At 39.9% G+C, this 12039-nt stretch overlaps 2 protein-coding genes across 5 annotated transcripts; both read left to right on the top strand.

Moving 5' to 3' along the window:
- Positions 1 to 580: 580 nt before the first annotated feature.
- On the top strand, positions 581 to 6395 carry LOC126401350 (transformer-2 protein homolog alpha-like). 4 transcript variants are annotated; one of them, XM_050062555.1, is made up of 9 exons: positions 581 to 764; positions 1303 to 1344; positions 1946 to 2079; positions 2209 to 2368; positions 2628 to 2816; positions 3137 to 3252; positions 3362 to 3523; positions 5218 to 5288; positions 5412 to 6395. In XM_050062555.1, the coding sequence occupies exons 1-9, from the start codon at positions 732 to 734 to the stop codon at positions 5420 to 5422; spliced, it is 918 nt and encodes a 305-aa protein (XP_049918512.1). In that variant the 5' UTR covers positions 581 to 731; the 3' UTR covers positions 5423 to 6395. The 4 variants fall into 4 exon arrangements, with proteins under 4 accessions (XP_049918512.1, XP_049918511.1, XP_049918509.1 ...); XM_050062554.1 differs by lacking the exon at positions 1303 to 1344; XM_050062552.1 differs by having other exon boundaries at positions 1303 to 2079.
- A 1869-nt stretch (positions 6396 to 8264) lies between these two features.
- LOC126400829 (obg-like ATPase 1) lies at positions 8265 to 11186 on the top strand. The gene is made up of 6 exons (XM_050061801.1): positions 8265 to 8359; positions 8703 to 8800; positions 8908 to 9051; positions 9157 to 9284; positions 10721 to 10896; positions 11033 to 11186. The coding sequence occupies exons 2-6, from the start codon at positions 8703 to 8705 to the stop codon at positions 11141 to 11143; spliced, it is 657 nt and encodes a 218-aa protein (XP_049917758.1). The 5' UTR covers positions 8265 to 8359; the 3' UTR covers positions 11144 to 11186.
- Positions 11187 to 12039: the final 853 nt, after the last annotated feature.

The raw sequence follows: 12039 nt of genomic DNA, 5'->3' as shown, positions 1-12039 counted from the left end.
CATAGGTGGGACTCTTTTTAGGGGGCTAAAATGCATTTTGTTACTGACCCATGCACAGCAGTCGATTGCTTAGCTTCAGACTCTAGCGTGCTTCTTCAAACTGTGGACATGCTAGCTGACATCTACTGTATGTAATACACTGACTATGTTGAAGTACTCCATGCAAACCCATTTTTAAAAAATCCAAACAGTCCCTTTGAATCATTTATTTATTTATTGCAATTTAGGCAATCAGAAGCCCTAGCTCAGCCTAACAAATAGAATACACAGGTTATTACCCATGCCACTGGAAAAGTATTTTAGCACCTATGGGCTTAAATTGATTTTAGAAGCTTTTGTAGCTCGTCGATGCAACACTCGATCTTCAGGATCAGAACATTTTTCACGTGACATCAAGGTGGAAAACATCCTGATCGAGACCGACTCAGGCAATTGTGAACCTGACCAATAAAATGTAGAGGTATTATTATTATTTATTTATTTTTATTTTTTTTACATTATGAATTTTACATTATTTGTTGGCCCTTTCTGTCAAATAAAACTCTTTTATTTTGACAGTCACCCCGTAACAGGAAATGGTCTGTGTTAGCTGCTGATGTTTACCTCGGTAGCTAATGCTAGCTTGTTTTGGATCAAACCGGTTTGACATACGGTGAATTTGGCAGAGAAATCGGTCGTTAGAGCCAGTTTACCGCGTAGTATTTACACATCTGCAGTATAGTTATAATAACATGAGTGACAACGAAAACGATTTTAGAGAGCAGGTGAGTTACTGTTATAAGTTAAGATAACAGTTGGAAAGACGTTAAGCTAGGTTAGCTAGGTTAGCTAGCTAGCTTAGACGTTAGCTGCGTTTGCAGGTCGGGCGATGGCAACACATTTTAAACTGGCCTCAAACCTGACTGAAATATGTTCTTACACACTTTTTTTTGAGTAACTTAAAGAGTACAGAGTGAATCGTAAATGTTTGACGTTATAGCAAACGGCCTACAAAGCACGACGTTAGCTACTTCGACTTTAGCACCATTCGGCTAACGTTACTCAACTTGGATTATTTACATATATATTACAGGTAAACGTTAAATCATGACGTATAGTCAATACATAGTGGTTGTAATGTTCATATTTGACTCCGTACATAATAATTTAGGACCAGTCAAGACCATATCAAGCTAACTTACAATCGTGCAACATTATCCAGCTAATGTAAGTTAGTTCTGTTTTCCTGGTTGTCATGTTTTGTACCTCTTGGCTCTTACAGAAACCAACATGCCTTATCACCCTTGTTTGTTCTTTGTTAAGGTTGAGGTTGGAAGAAAGAAAAAGGCGGAAGACGTGTCAGATGTGAAGTTGTTATTGTTTGGCGCTGATGGTGTTGATGCATGCTAATGTATTGGCTGCTGAAAAAGAAGCGATCAAGATCTGTCCCCACTACTAGTGTTGTAATGGCAGATGGTAAATGGGGGAAGAGGAGGAAAAAGAAGTCATACAGGTCAAACAGAAGAAAGAAGAAATGAAGGGTTGTTTTGAAGTAATGAAGTTACAGAAGTTATGAAGTTAAGATCAGAAGTTTTCCAGGGTATGAGTAATTTCCTAACAGCCTGCTATGCTATTCTGTTTCATCCTGTTTCTTTCTCTTAAGCATGCACATTTTTTTTCCTCTCTATCAGAAACATCACTGATTAATCCCTCCATATATTTTAGGTTGACTTTATTTTGTAAAACCTGTCTTTTAGCTTAAGTTACTTGATCTCTTGTTAAGATATGTTTTGCAATATATGACCCTTAATGTGTAGTGTCAAACTTTATAAATGCCAAAATGTGTTCAACTCTTTCTGGAGGGGGCATGTAGAAGGCAATGCGGTCACCTCCTGGCCCTTTATTATTGTTGTGTGGTACACATTTGGGTTTGGAGGGTTTTTATCTCAGTGTCTGGTCTGTCCAGGACTCGCGGCATGGCTCAAGGAGCGTGTCCCCTGGGGAGTCAGCAAAATCCACCAGCCGCTCACCAGCACGTTCAAAAGATGGCTCCCGCCGCTCCAGGTCCAGATCCCGATCTCGATCCAGATCCAAATCCAGGTGAGACAGGTTTTGTTTTCTTGTTCATATGAAGATGGTGTTTTCAAAGTTAGGTTGTGACAAGCGAAATATTTCTGAAGGTTGTGTAAAGCATCACATGCTCAGAGTTGTCCCTACATCTATCCCCAGGTCCCGCTCCCATCGAAGCTCACGCAGGCGCTACTCCCACTCTCGTTCTCGCTCCCACCGACGTCGTTCCAGGAGCAGATCTCGTAGCTGGGAGTACCGGCGGCACAGGAGCCATAGCCGTTCCCCCATGTCAAATCGTCGCAGACACATCGGCAACAGGGTATATGATAGGTGCTTCCTTTGCATGCCCGATTTAGTATTTATCTAACAAGACTTCATTGTCTCATTAGTGGTTTTCAGAGTCTGTGTTTAACAATTTGATGTTGACTTCATGTATAAAAGCTCTTTGCAGTGTCTAATCTTTAGGACTATAAAACCTCTCGTCAGATAACCAGGGCCTGATTTGCTCAGATTTATTGCAGTGGTATGGCAGGTCAGTTGCTCACAATACTTTCACACTCCTCTCTTTACTCCAACAGGCCAACCCAGACCCCAACAACTGTCTGGGTGTGTTTGGGCTGAGTCTGTACACCACAGAGAGGGATCTGAGGGAGGTGTTCTCAAAATACGGCCCTTTGAGTGACGTCAACATCGTGTACGACCAGCAGTCGCGTCGCTCAAGAGGCTTTGCCTTTGTCTACTTTGAAAACTGTGAGGACTCCAAAGAGGTACGGAAGATAAGACACTGATTTTATGTTTTTTATGATGTTGACTCCTCACTACCCATTACACAACAGTTCATTTTGATCACACTTAAATGTTTTGGGAGTTTCAGTGGTAAGTAAGTAATGAAGCAATGATAGCTATGATATAATTGGGTTATGTGCGGGTTGAATATGCTTTTAATAGCCCACGTCTTACATGTCTTTGTATGAAAGGAGCATTTGTCGGAAGTCTGCAGTGCTTCGGGATCAGGGCAAAGGTTAAACATGCAAACTGTTTCGTTATATTATTAGATAAAAAATGTGTTTTTCTGGGGGGGTTTTAGGCCAAGGAGCGTGCTAACGGGATGGAGCTTGATGGGCGCAGGATCAGAGTGGATTTTTCCATCACTAAACGAGCCCATACGCCCACTCCTGGAATCTACATGGGTCGTCCCACATAGTGAGTGTTTCTTAACCAGGCAGCTTTGTCATTACAGTAGGGACATTTTCCAGGTGCTATTTTGTGTGTGTGTGAGATATCTTCCACTTTATTCTGTGTATTTTCACAGTGGTGGTGGTGGCGGCAGTGGTGGCAGCGGCGGTGGTAGTAGCAGCAGTGGTTCATCACGGCGTGCCTCAAGGGACTATGACAGGGGCTACGACAGAGGTTATGACAGAGGTTACGATCGTGACTATGATCGCTATGACGACAGAGAGTACAGATCATACAGGTGAGATCTTTTTCCTGTAGCCTGTTTGGCACATTAGGGGTCATACACATGCCGCGTTTTTTGCACCCTCAAATTTATTGTTTTCAATGTAGACCTGCGGCAGACGTGCTCAAACTCCAGGGCGACATTGTCAGGGCGCGCACACTTTCACAAGTGCCTATTTTTCAGGGTGCAAGAGCTGCACCCCAAGATAAACTGAGTTCAACTTTTGGAACGTAGCAGCGCACTAGTGTTGCTTTCGTCAACGAAAAGTATGACTAAATATCGTCGTCAACGAACCTTTACCACGTGACGAAAACGAGATGAGACGCAACGGAAATGGTGGTCATGTGACGATAACTATAATTAAATATATAATGCAATATTGTTGACGAATAAAAACGAGACTAAATGTGGTTTACAAAATAAAACCTCTGCTAAAATGTCTCTTCATTTTCGTTGACCAAAACGAGACGAGACGAAATAACGTTATAATGTTTAGTTGCGTTATTATTATTATTTTGCAGTATTTCTGTTTCCTAGGCTGTGCGTCGCACTGCGCAGACGGACTACAGCCGTGACGATCTACAGTACAACATCACTCGCTCTCATGACATATTGCTTTTATACAACAGTTCAACAACAGCTTAAACAGCAATGCTGATCAAGGAAATGTTAACAAAAGGTGATGAAATAAATTATTTAAGTATGTTATGTAGCTCCGCAAAAAAAAAACAGTTCCCCCAGTCACGCAGCACACACACCAGGAACTCACAAGCTACTTTGTATTTACATTGATCTGCAACTGTGTAACTTCGTCCAGTTCGGCTGATGAAACGTTGGCAAACCTGGATTCAGGCCGGATTCAGCTTCCACTCTCCCTCATCCTCATCAGCACTAAAATGTCATCAGTTTTTGTCGACTAAAACGAGACGAAAATAGTCATGGATTATTCTGACTAAAATAAGACTAAAATGCTCGGACTTTTAGTTGACTGAAACTTGACTAGACAAAAAAGAGTATGAACGTGACTAAAACTAATAAAAACTAAAATGACAGTTTGACACAAAGACTAGACTAAAACTAAAATTAAAACAGGCCGCCAAAAACAACACTACAGCGCACACTGCATATCATGTGATGAGGAACAACGAATCACAGCTGGCAGATATCTTTACCTTCTTCTGTAAATATCAGTCTGTGATAAATATGGAAAAGTTTTGGTGCAGGGCCACCCAGAGCTTTATATCTGTCCCAGGGACAATACGCCTACACACTTATAAATAGCGCCTGGGAGAAGATCAGCTCTGCACTCAGGATTTCGGGTAAATAGGCCATGATACTGTGCTTGCTGAGGTTGCTTAGCAATCTCAGATGCAACCTGCTGCCGTGCTCTTAATAGCTGGCCCAAAAAAAGCACAAGAGTAGCACCCAGCTCCCGACGTCGCGTTTTCCAGGCGGACGCAGCCCCTTAGTCTGTTGATTAGTGTTATGGTTCATTGAGTATCATATTAGAATACTTTTACTCCTGTACTAGCAAAGATCAAGAGTAAATCTGACTGACATTTAGTTGGCTAAGTGAATTTAAAGTAGAATATAAAAACACATTAAGCTTTTAGAATTTTATGGCTCATATTAATCTAGTTCTTTAAGTGATCCTAAACATGTGTAACACTAAAAGCCTCAAGTGTAATGTGGTTGTTTTCTCTCCACAGACGCAGATCTCCGTCTCCTTACTACAGCAGAGGGTACCGCTCACGATCCCGATCACGGTCCTACTCTCCACGTATGTTTAAACCAAGTTTCTATCATTAGATCGCAGAGATTTGAACATTAACACTGATTTTTTTATGAACCCTTCACAAATTAAGAAGCACTAACAGATATATACTGTCCTTTTTTCTCACAGGTCACTACTGAGCAGGGAGGGGCGAGTCATCAACAGTTTCAGTTTTATTGTTGAGATGCTCGTCTTTTGATTTTTGATTTTTTTTTTTTTTCGGACCAGATTATGTATGTGATTTGTTAATATATTGAAGAAAGTTTAAGAAATGGTCCGTATTGATGAAGTCTGTTTAAGAACCACAATGTCATTGGTGAATTAATCGTTATAGATTTCTGGATCAAGACATACTCCTATGCCTGCCCGTCATTGTTAACAGTTTGATAAGCGACTTCAGGCGTCATGACGATCTATTTACAGATGTCTTTATATGAATGCAGATACATTAAAAATACCTACAGTAACATTGCATTTCAGTATGTCCCCCCTCTGCTCTCCACACGGACTGTTAACCTGCATGATATACTACTCGGACTACAAAAGGAAACCAGAATGCTTCCAATACCAAATCTTGTAATGTTGCCTGCAGATCCTGCATTTATGTGCAGATATAGGTTTATAGAGATGACCAAACTTGTAGGAAGAATCATAAAAACGAAAAACCTGAAATGCCTTTAAAAAAGGTTCGGATCAGCACCAGGATTTTATCACTTGTTTATCGGCTCAAGGCCAAACTGTTCCCCTCTCTTTGGAGAAAATCTGTGAATTAATGTTTTTAAGTATCCCTCCTTACAGCTAACAAACAGGACTCAAATGCACAAGTTGTTTGGTGGTGGTAATCGCATGAAGGGCTGGCTTGTTTCTGCTCGGCTTAACAGACTTGTTTTTATAAAGCAGGATTTTCTGTGGCGGCTAAATTACTGTTTCTCATTTTGCTGTTTGTGTGTAGTTGGTTTCTTTATCTGTCAAGATCCTAGTTTGCATTTTGAACTGTTTCAGATACCATGTTTCTTTTAAATTTTGTGTTTTTCTGGTGGAAAATATTGTTTTGGAGTGTTGTACATAAACAATAAAGAAATACTTGGGTCATTTGCTCTGTTGTTTAGTAACATTGTTGTGTATTATACTGGCCACAGTGCCCCGCAGTGTTAGAGGCAGGAGCGCTGCAGGTATCCAACATCTTGAAATATTATTTGGTGTTTTTTTTTTCTGTTTCCCTGACAGAAATAAAAAACCGACATGCAAATGATGCCTTCAGGCTGCCCTGTCTGTAATGCTGTGTTTAAGTCCCACAGGATAACATGCTTTCTGCAAACAGAAGTGTGGTAGTATGTTTTGGACAGCTGTGCCAAGATTGAAGTTTTGTTTTTAGTAACACCCAGACTACTGTTATGAAAGGAGAACAAATGTTGTGCAACTGAATGCAAATACGAAACAATGTGAAGCGGTTACAAGAAAGATTGTTCGCACTAAGCTCAAAAGAAAACTGACATATTACTGCAATAATAATCGGCCTAGTTGGAGATTTTTTTGTCAACTACTGTCTTAAAGGTCAAGAATACACTTCAGTTTTTAAAACAGCGTAGACAAGAAAAACATTTTATATTTTCATGACAACTGGTCAACTGCATTCAGTATCTAAGGATGAAAAGCTAAAGCACAGTTTCTACATTATGATGACGTTTTGTTGTTTTAATGTTTCTCAGGTCAAGAATAGACTTTCATTCTAAAATAATACTATTTGATCATATAGTAATTAGGGCGGTTTGAGTCATACCCGTTACATAGCAACATTTTGGCGTGATAGCTTGGGAGAAAAATAATCCTCATGGATGGACTTGTTGAACTGAAAGGAACAGATTTAGCTTGTGAACCTACACATAATGTTTATAAGTATATCAAATATATATACATATGCTTTTTTGAATTTTATCAACGTTCTCCATAATTAAGTCTAAAAGGGAGGGATTTTATAATTATTATCTTTTTATACTTTTTTTTCAAGCCCGTTTTCATATATACAGCATTTGTACTTTTTAGTTCACAATTCATGACGAAGAAAATTTTCAGTCAGAGATAAAGGATTTTTTTTATATAAAAGATATAAACAACCAATACATTCACAGTATAATAATGAAAGAGAAAAAAATGGAATTACACAGTTAATACAATGACAGTATAGTTATAGTCTCCCATCTTCTATAAGCCACCTTTTCTCAAGCACATCTTCCCTATTCCTTATTTTGTGAGTCACTTTCCATCTGTTTCAGTGCTGTGATTCTTCTGAATATGTATTTTTCATCTTGACTGAGAGTAGCTTGAGGTTTTTCCAAAATGATATGCTCTGCCTTTACATAAAAAGGTTTTTAAAAAAAAAAAAAAAAAATTCCATCAACATAAACACTTAAGATATGTATTTAATACCTTAAACAAGTTAAGAAAGAATTATATTTGAGTGGTTTGCATTCTAAAAGGGTGGGATTTTAGGGACAAACAGATAAACATGACGGAAAAATCTAAGCTGGGACATGGTAAAAAAATAAAGTTAAAAAAAATACTGTGCATTATTATTTGTTTAGGTAATAAAGAAGACCATTTAATTTAATTTATTGAAAGACAATATTAGGGAAGTAATTCTTAGGGGAAAAAATGTTGTTGCATGTGCATATCAGGATGACCCATTTTACCACATACATCAGTACGTAGGCCTATTTATTGGTTGTATGTATGTCCTTGAACGCATCATGTAAAGGCCGTAAACTTTTAGGATATTTCCCCGTTTATTTAAAAATGTAATAACGTAAGAATAGTAGAACTTAGTTAACATATACTACATTAAAATGCTAATAAATGAAAATATGCTAACAGATAACGTTAAAACGTAACTTTATGTAGTCTGTCAGTTAGTCCATCTCTGACGTTGCGTTCCAGCTCCTTCTCCGACCAATCACAGACGGCTCGCGTGAAAACACTTCCGGTTTGCTCTCCAACTTGCCTTTCCACCGGAGCGGCTGGTGTGAGCAGAAACCAGGAGTGAACACCACGTAGACCATAGGCTAAAAGAGGATATAAAGGTAATAATACTGACATTTTCTGTGCTATTTAGCTCTCGAGCTACTTGTAGTGACTGTAAAATGCAGGCAGTAGTGTCAGTTCAGTCAGATATTGTGGCTAACAGGTAGCTAGGAGTGGTCTCAGTTAACCAGAAGCTAGCGTTAGCATGCTGTGTTTGAATGAGCATATGACTGGGGCAGGCTTTACACGTTTCAGTGGGGCTAGTTGAGTAGGATGGGGCTATTTGGAGATAAATGGCAATCATTTTTAGTAGTAGTGACGTGTTGGCACAAACAAGTCTGGCCTTGGTGAAGTATTTTGTCATGGGGTCATGGTGTAACCAACTTGTTGTAATTCTTGCAGATGCCCCCCAAAAAGCAAGAAGCCCCCAAACCACCTCCATTAATCGGACGTTTTGGGACCTCTCTGAAAATTGGAATCGTGGGATTACCTAATGTCGGGTATGTACATGTTATAATTAATGTGGGTCTTTGTAAAGTGCTGGGTTCATCATTGAAGGTGCACTATTAGTGCACTATTGCTGACAGCCCTGACTCTTTCCTTGTAGGAAATCCACCTTTTTCAATGTGCTGACCAAAAGCCAAGCCTCTGCAGAGAACTTCCCATTCTGCACCATCGATCCAAATGAGAGCAGGGTACCAGTTCCCGATGAGCGCTTTGAGTTCCTCTGCCAATACCACAAACCAGCCAGGTGTGTGTTATGACTGTGTTTCCTGATTTTTGTTATTTGTCCAACATTGATGGACTTCTGTCTCACCAACGATCACTTCCTTGTCTGGCTGTTTTGTCTCTTTAGTAAGGTTCCAGCTTTCCTAAACGTTGTGGACATTGCTGGTTTGGTGAAGGGAGCTCACTCAGGACAGGGACTTGGAAATGCCTTTCTCTCCCACATCAGTGCCTGTGACGGCATCTTCCACATGACCCGTGAGTTGTCAATATTACGGCCGGCAGCTGCTGTGTAGTAACAACTGAGGAGAGTGGACAGGTGTGATAGGGCAAGTTAGGACCCACTACTAGACTTCATGAAGGGGAACAAGGCTCATTTTAAGAATTCACTGATGATATGCCTGTGCCCAAGACAAGATGATAAAGCCAGTGGCCTTATATGGCTGTTTTTTCCACTTTATTTTGCGATTTAAAGTTCTGCAGCAGATGTTGAGAACCAACAGTACAACCTCACAGCTGATCAAACAGATATGTAATAAAAGGTTGCCACACACTAATAAAACTGTCCTTAGGTCCCCGTAAAGCAAACCTTATCTTTTCTAGCTTCAAAAATTGAAGACCCAGTGTTTAAAAGAGGGGGATGGCTGCTTTCTTTAAGCAGTGGCTTACATGGCTGCTTTTATACAGACAACTTTAACATTTGAGAGCTTCAATGAAAGACAGGTTTTCTAGGAAAACATGTTAACACTTCTCAAAGTGAAGTATAACAGTAGTATTGTTTTCGTATCAGTTCTAAAACGTGTAAGAACATGTCAAAAACATCCAGCCAACTCAAAAGCTAAAAATTAGAGTGAAATATTTTACACTTGTTATTTGCCTGGCATATAAAATCAGAGGCTGGGAAGATGCTAAATTGATTGCACCAGACATTCTGCACCTGCGTAAGAGGAATTAACTCTACATAGCGGCAGGCAGCGATAGTCTGTTTTCATCATTCCAAAAGGGTAACCTGAAGACCGACAGGACAGATTCAAGACACTACTTAGCCACTTAGCACATTAACAGCGCAACCCTATGGTGAAAAGACAAAGCATATTTACCATGTGCCAGCAAACAATAACACAGACAATTACAAACTGCTCTGCGAAAGAGCTTAATGGCTAAAAAACCTGATATAACAAGATTGTTTTGACCTCATTTCTTCTTGACTTTAGTCCTTTGTTTGCCCTCCTCACTTCCTGTTTATCTTCTCAAGAAGAAGATCAGAGTGATCTCTCTCACTGACAGGCTCTGACGCTGATTCATCATGCTGAATTGACAGAAAAACAGGCGACAAAGGCCGACTAGTACCAACAGTGTGGGACACATTGCAAAAACAAAGGCGACAGACGCTCATTGACGGCCCAACATTTACCAACCATCAGCTTGGTGTGATGTGGCCCTTAGGGAGAAATAAAATCTGCGGATCATTCATGGCCGTTTGAACTGTGTAAAACTTTACATCCCAGTAATATCAGCTCTCAAGTTTGTGGCTTTATGAAAAAAAGTTGCATGGTCATGAATACCAACTGAACTGCTCAGGGTTTAGAAATAAAATGGTTGATTTAGTTTTGATTTAATAAAAGACCCTCAGATTTCAAAATGTGAATTTTTGTAACAGGTTGACTTCATCTGTCAACGCTGGTGTCTTTTAGGTGCGTTCGATGACGAGGATATCATCCACGTGGAGGGTAACGTTGACCCTGTGAGGGACATTGAGATCATCCACGAGGAGCTGCGACTAAAGGACGAGGAAATGATCGCTCCTATCCTCGACAAGCTGGAGAAAACGGCTGTCAGAGGAGGTGACAAGAAACTCAAACCTGAATATGTAAGTAATGTGTGTTTGTGCTAAGCATCTGTTTTCCTGTTTCACAACTGTGTCACTATTCATCACTGAAGGGGCCCGAGATGATAATCTAACATCTGTCTGTAGACATCTCATAACCTGCTGCTTCTTGCTTCAGGACATCATGTTGAAGATAAAGCAGTGGATAGTGGAGGAGAAGAAACACATCCGATTTTACCACGACTGGAACGACAAGGAGGTAATGTTGTTTGTGTGTGTGCTCGAATGAGTTTGTGTGTTAGGCTTGTGTTTCTATTTCACTGGAGTTCTACCTTGTATAACTGATTTAATATTCTTAAAAAATGTACTACTGGGCTGCTGTGTGGCTCAAGACGCATTGTATTCTCAGTGTAGTGGGTTGAGGGAATACTTCACCCTCTAATGACCATTTGTATATCAATTGTTCACCCCGTCTTACATTGAATTCACAAAGAAAACATTGTTTTTCTTGCACGCCTTCATGGTGAACAAAGAATCCAAAAATGATGAACTAAAGTAAAGGAGCAAAACTATATCAAAACATTTGTTTGTTTTTTTGTTTTTATTTCAGCGAGATAAAAGAAATGTTTTTGTCAACAAAGTCTGGATTTGAACAGAGCATAGGAAAATGTCATATGTCATAAATGTCAAATGGCATACAACTGGACAAACAAGACTTGGATTATACTGATATTGATATAAAAATTGTCATTTTAGGGGTGAAGCATTCTTTTTCATATCACAAAGTCTGCGTCCATCAGCCCTCATTGCCCTCATTCTTACTTTGTTTGATATTCCAACCTTTCCATGTCAATCAGCTTTACTTTGTGCATCTTCATAATTTTTGTTGGATTTTTTGACAAATGTCTGCCTCTTTCCCAATTTTTTTTCCTAGTGTGCAAGTTTAACATTTACCTTCACACCTGCCCTGTTTGTTTTGGTTCACTCAAACTCGAGTTCTTTTGCCCCCTAAACGCTGTTTGTTGGGCAGGTGTGAACACAGCAATCACACTTGAGTGCGCAACAAAACAACCAGACCGAGTCCTCCTCTTCAGGAAGGTCTCAGTCCGGTTACAAACGAACTCTGGTGCGGTTCATTTGTAGTGAGAACTTGTTCCGACCTCGATCCAAACCAACTGCAGTCAC

Source organism: Epinephelus moara, chromosome 14 (genome assembly GCF_006386435.1).
Source record: "Epinephelus moara isolate mb chromosome 14, YSFRI_EMoa_1.0, whole genome shotgun sequence".
Taxonomy (NCBI): domain Eukaryota; kingdom Metazoa; phylum Chordata; class Actinopteri; order Perciformes; family Serranidae; genus Epinephelus; species Epinephelus moara.
The sequence above is the reverse complement of the archived record's forward strand: the minus strand, read 5'-3'. Positions and strand labels throughout refer to the sequence as shown.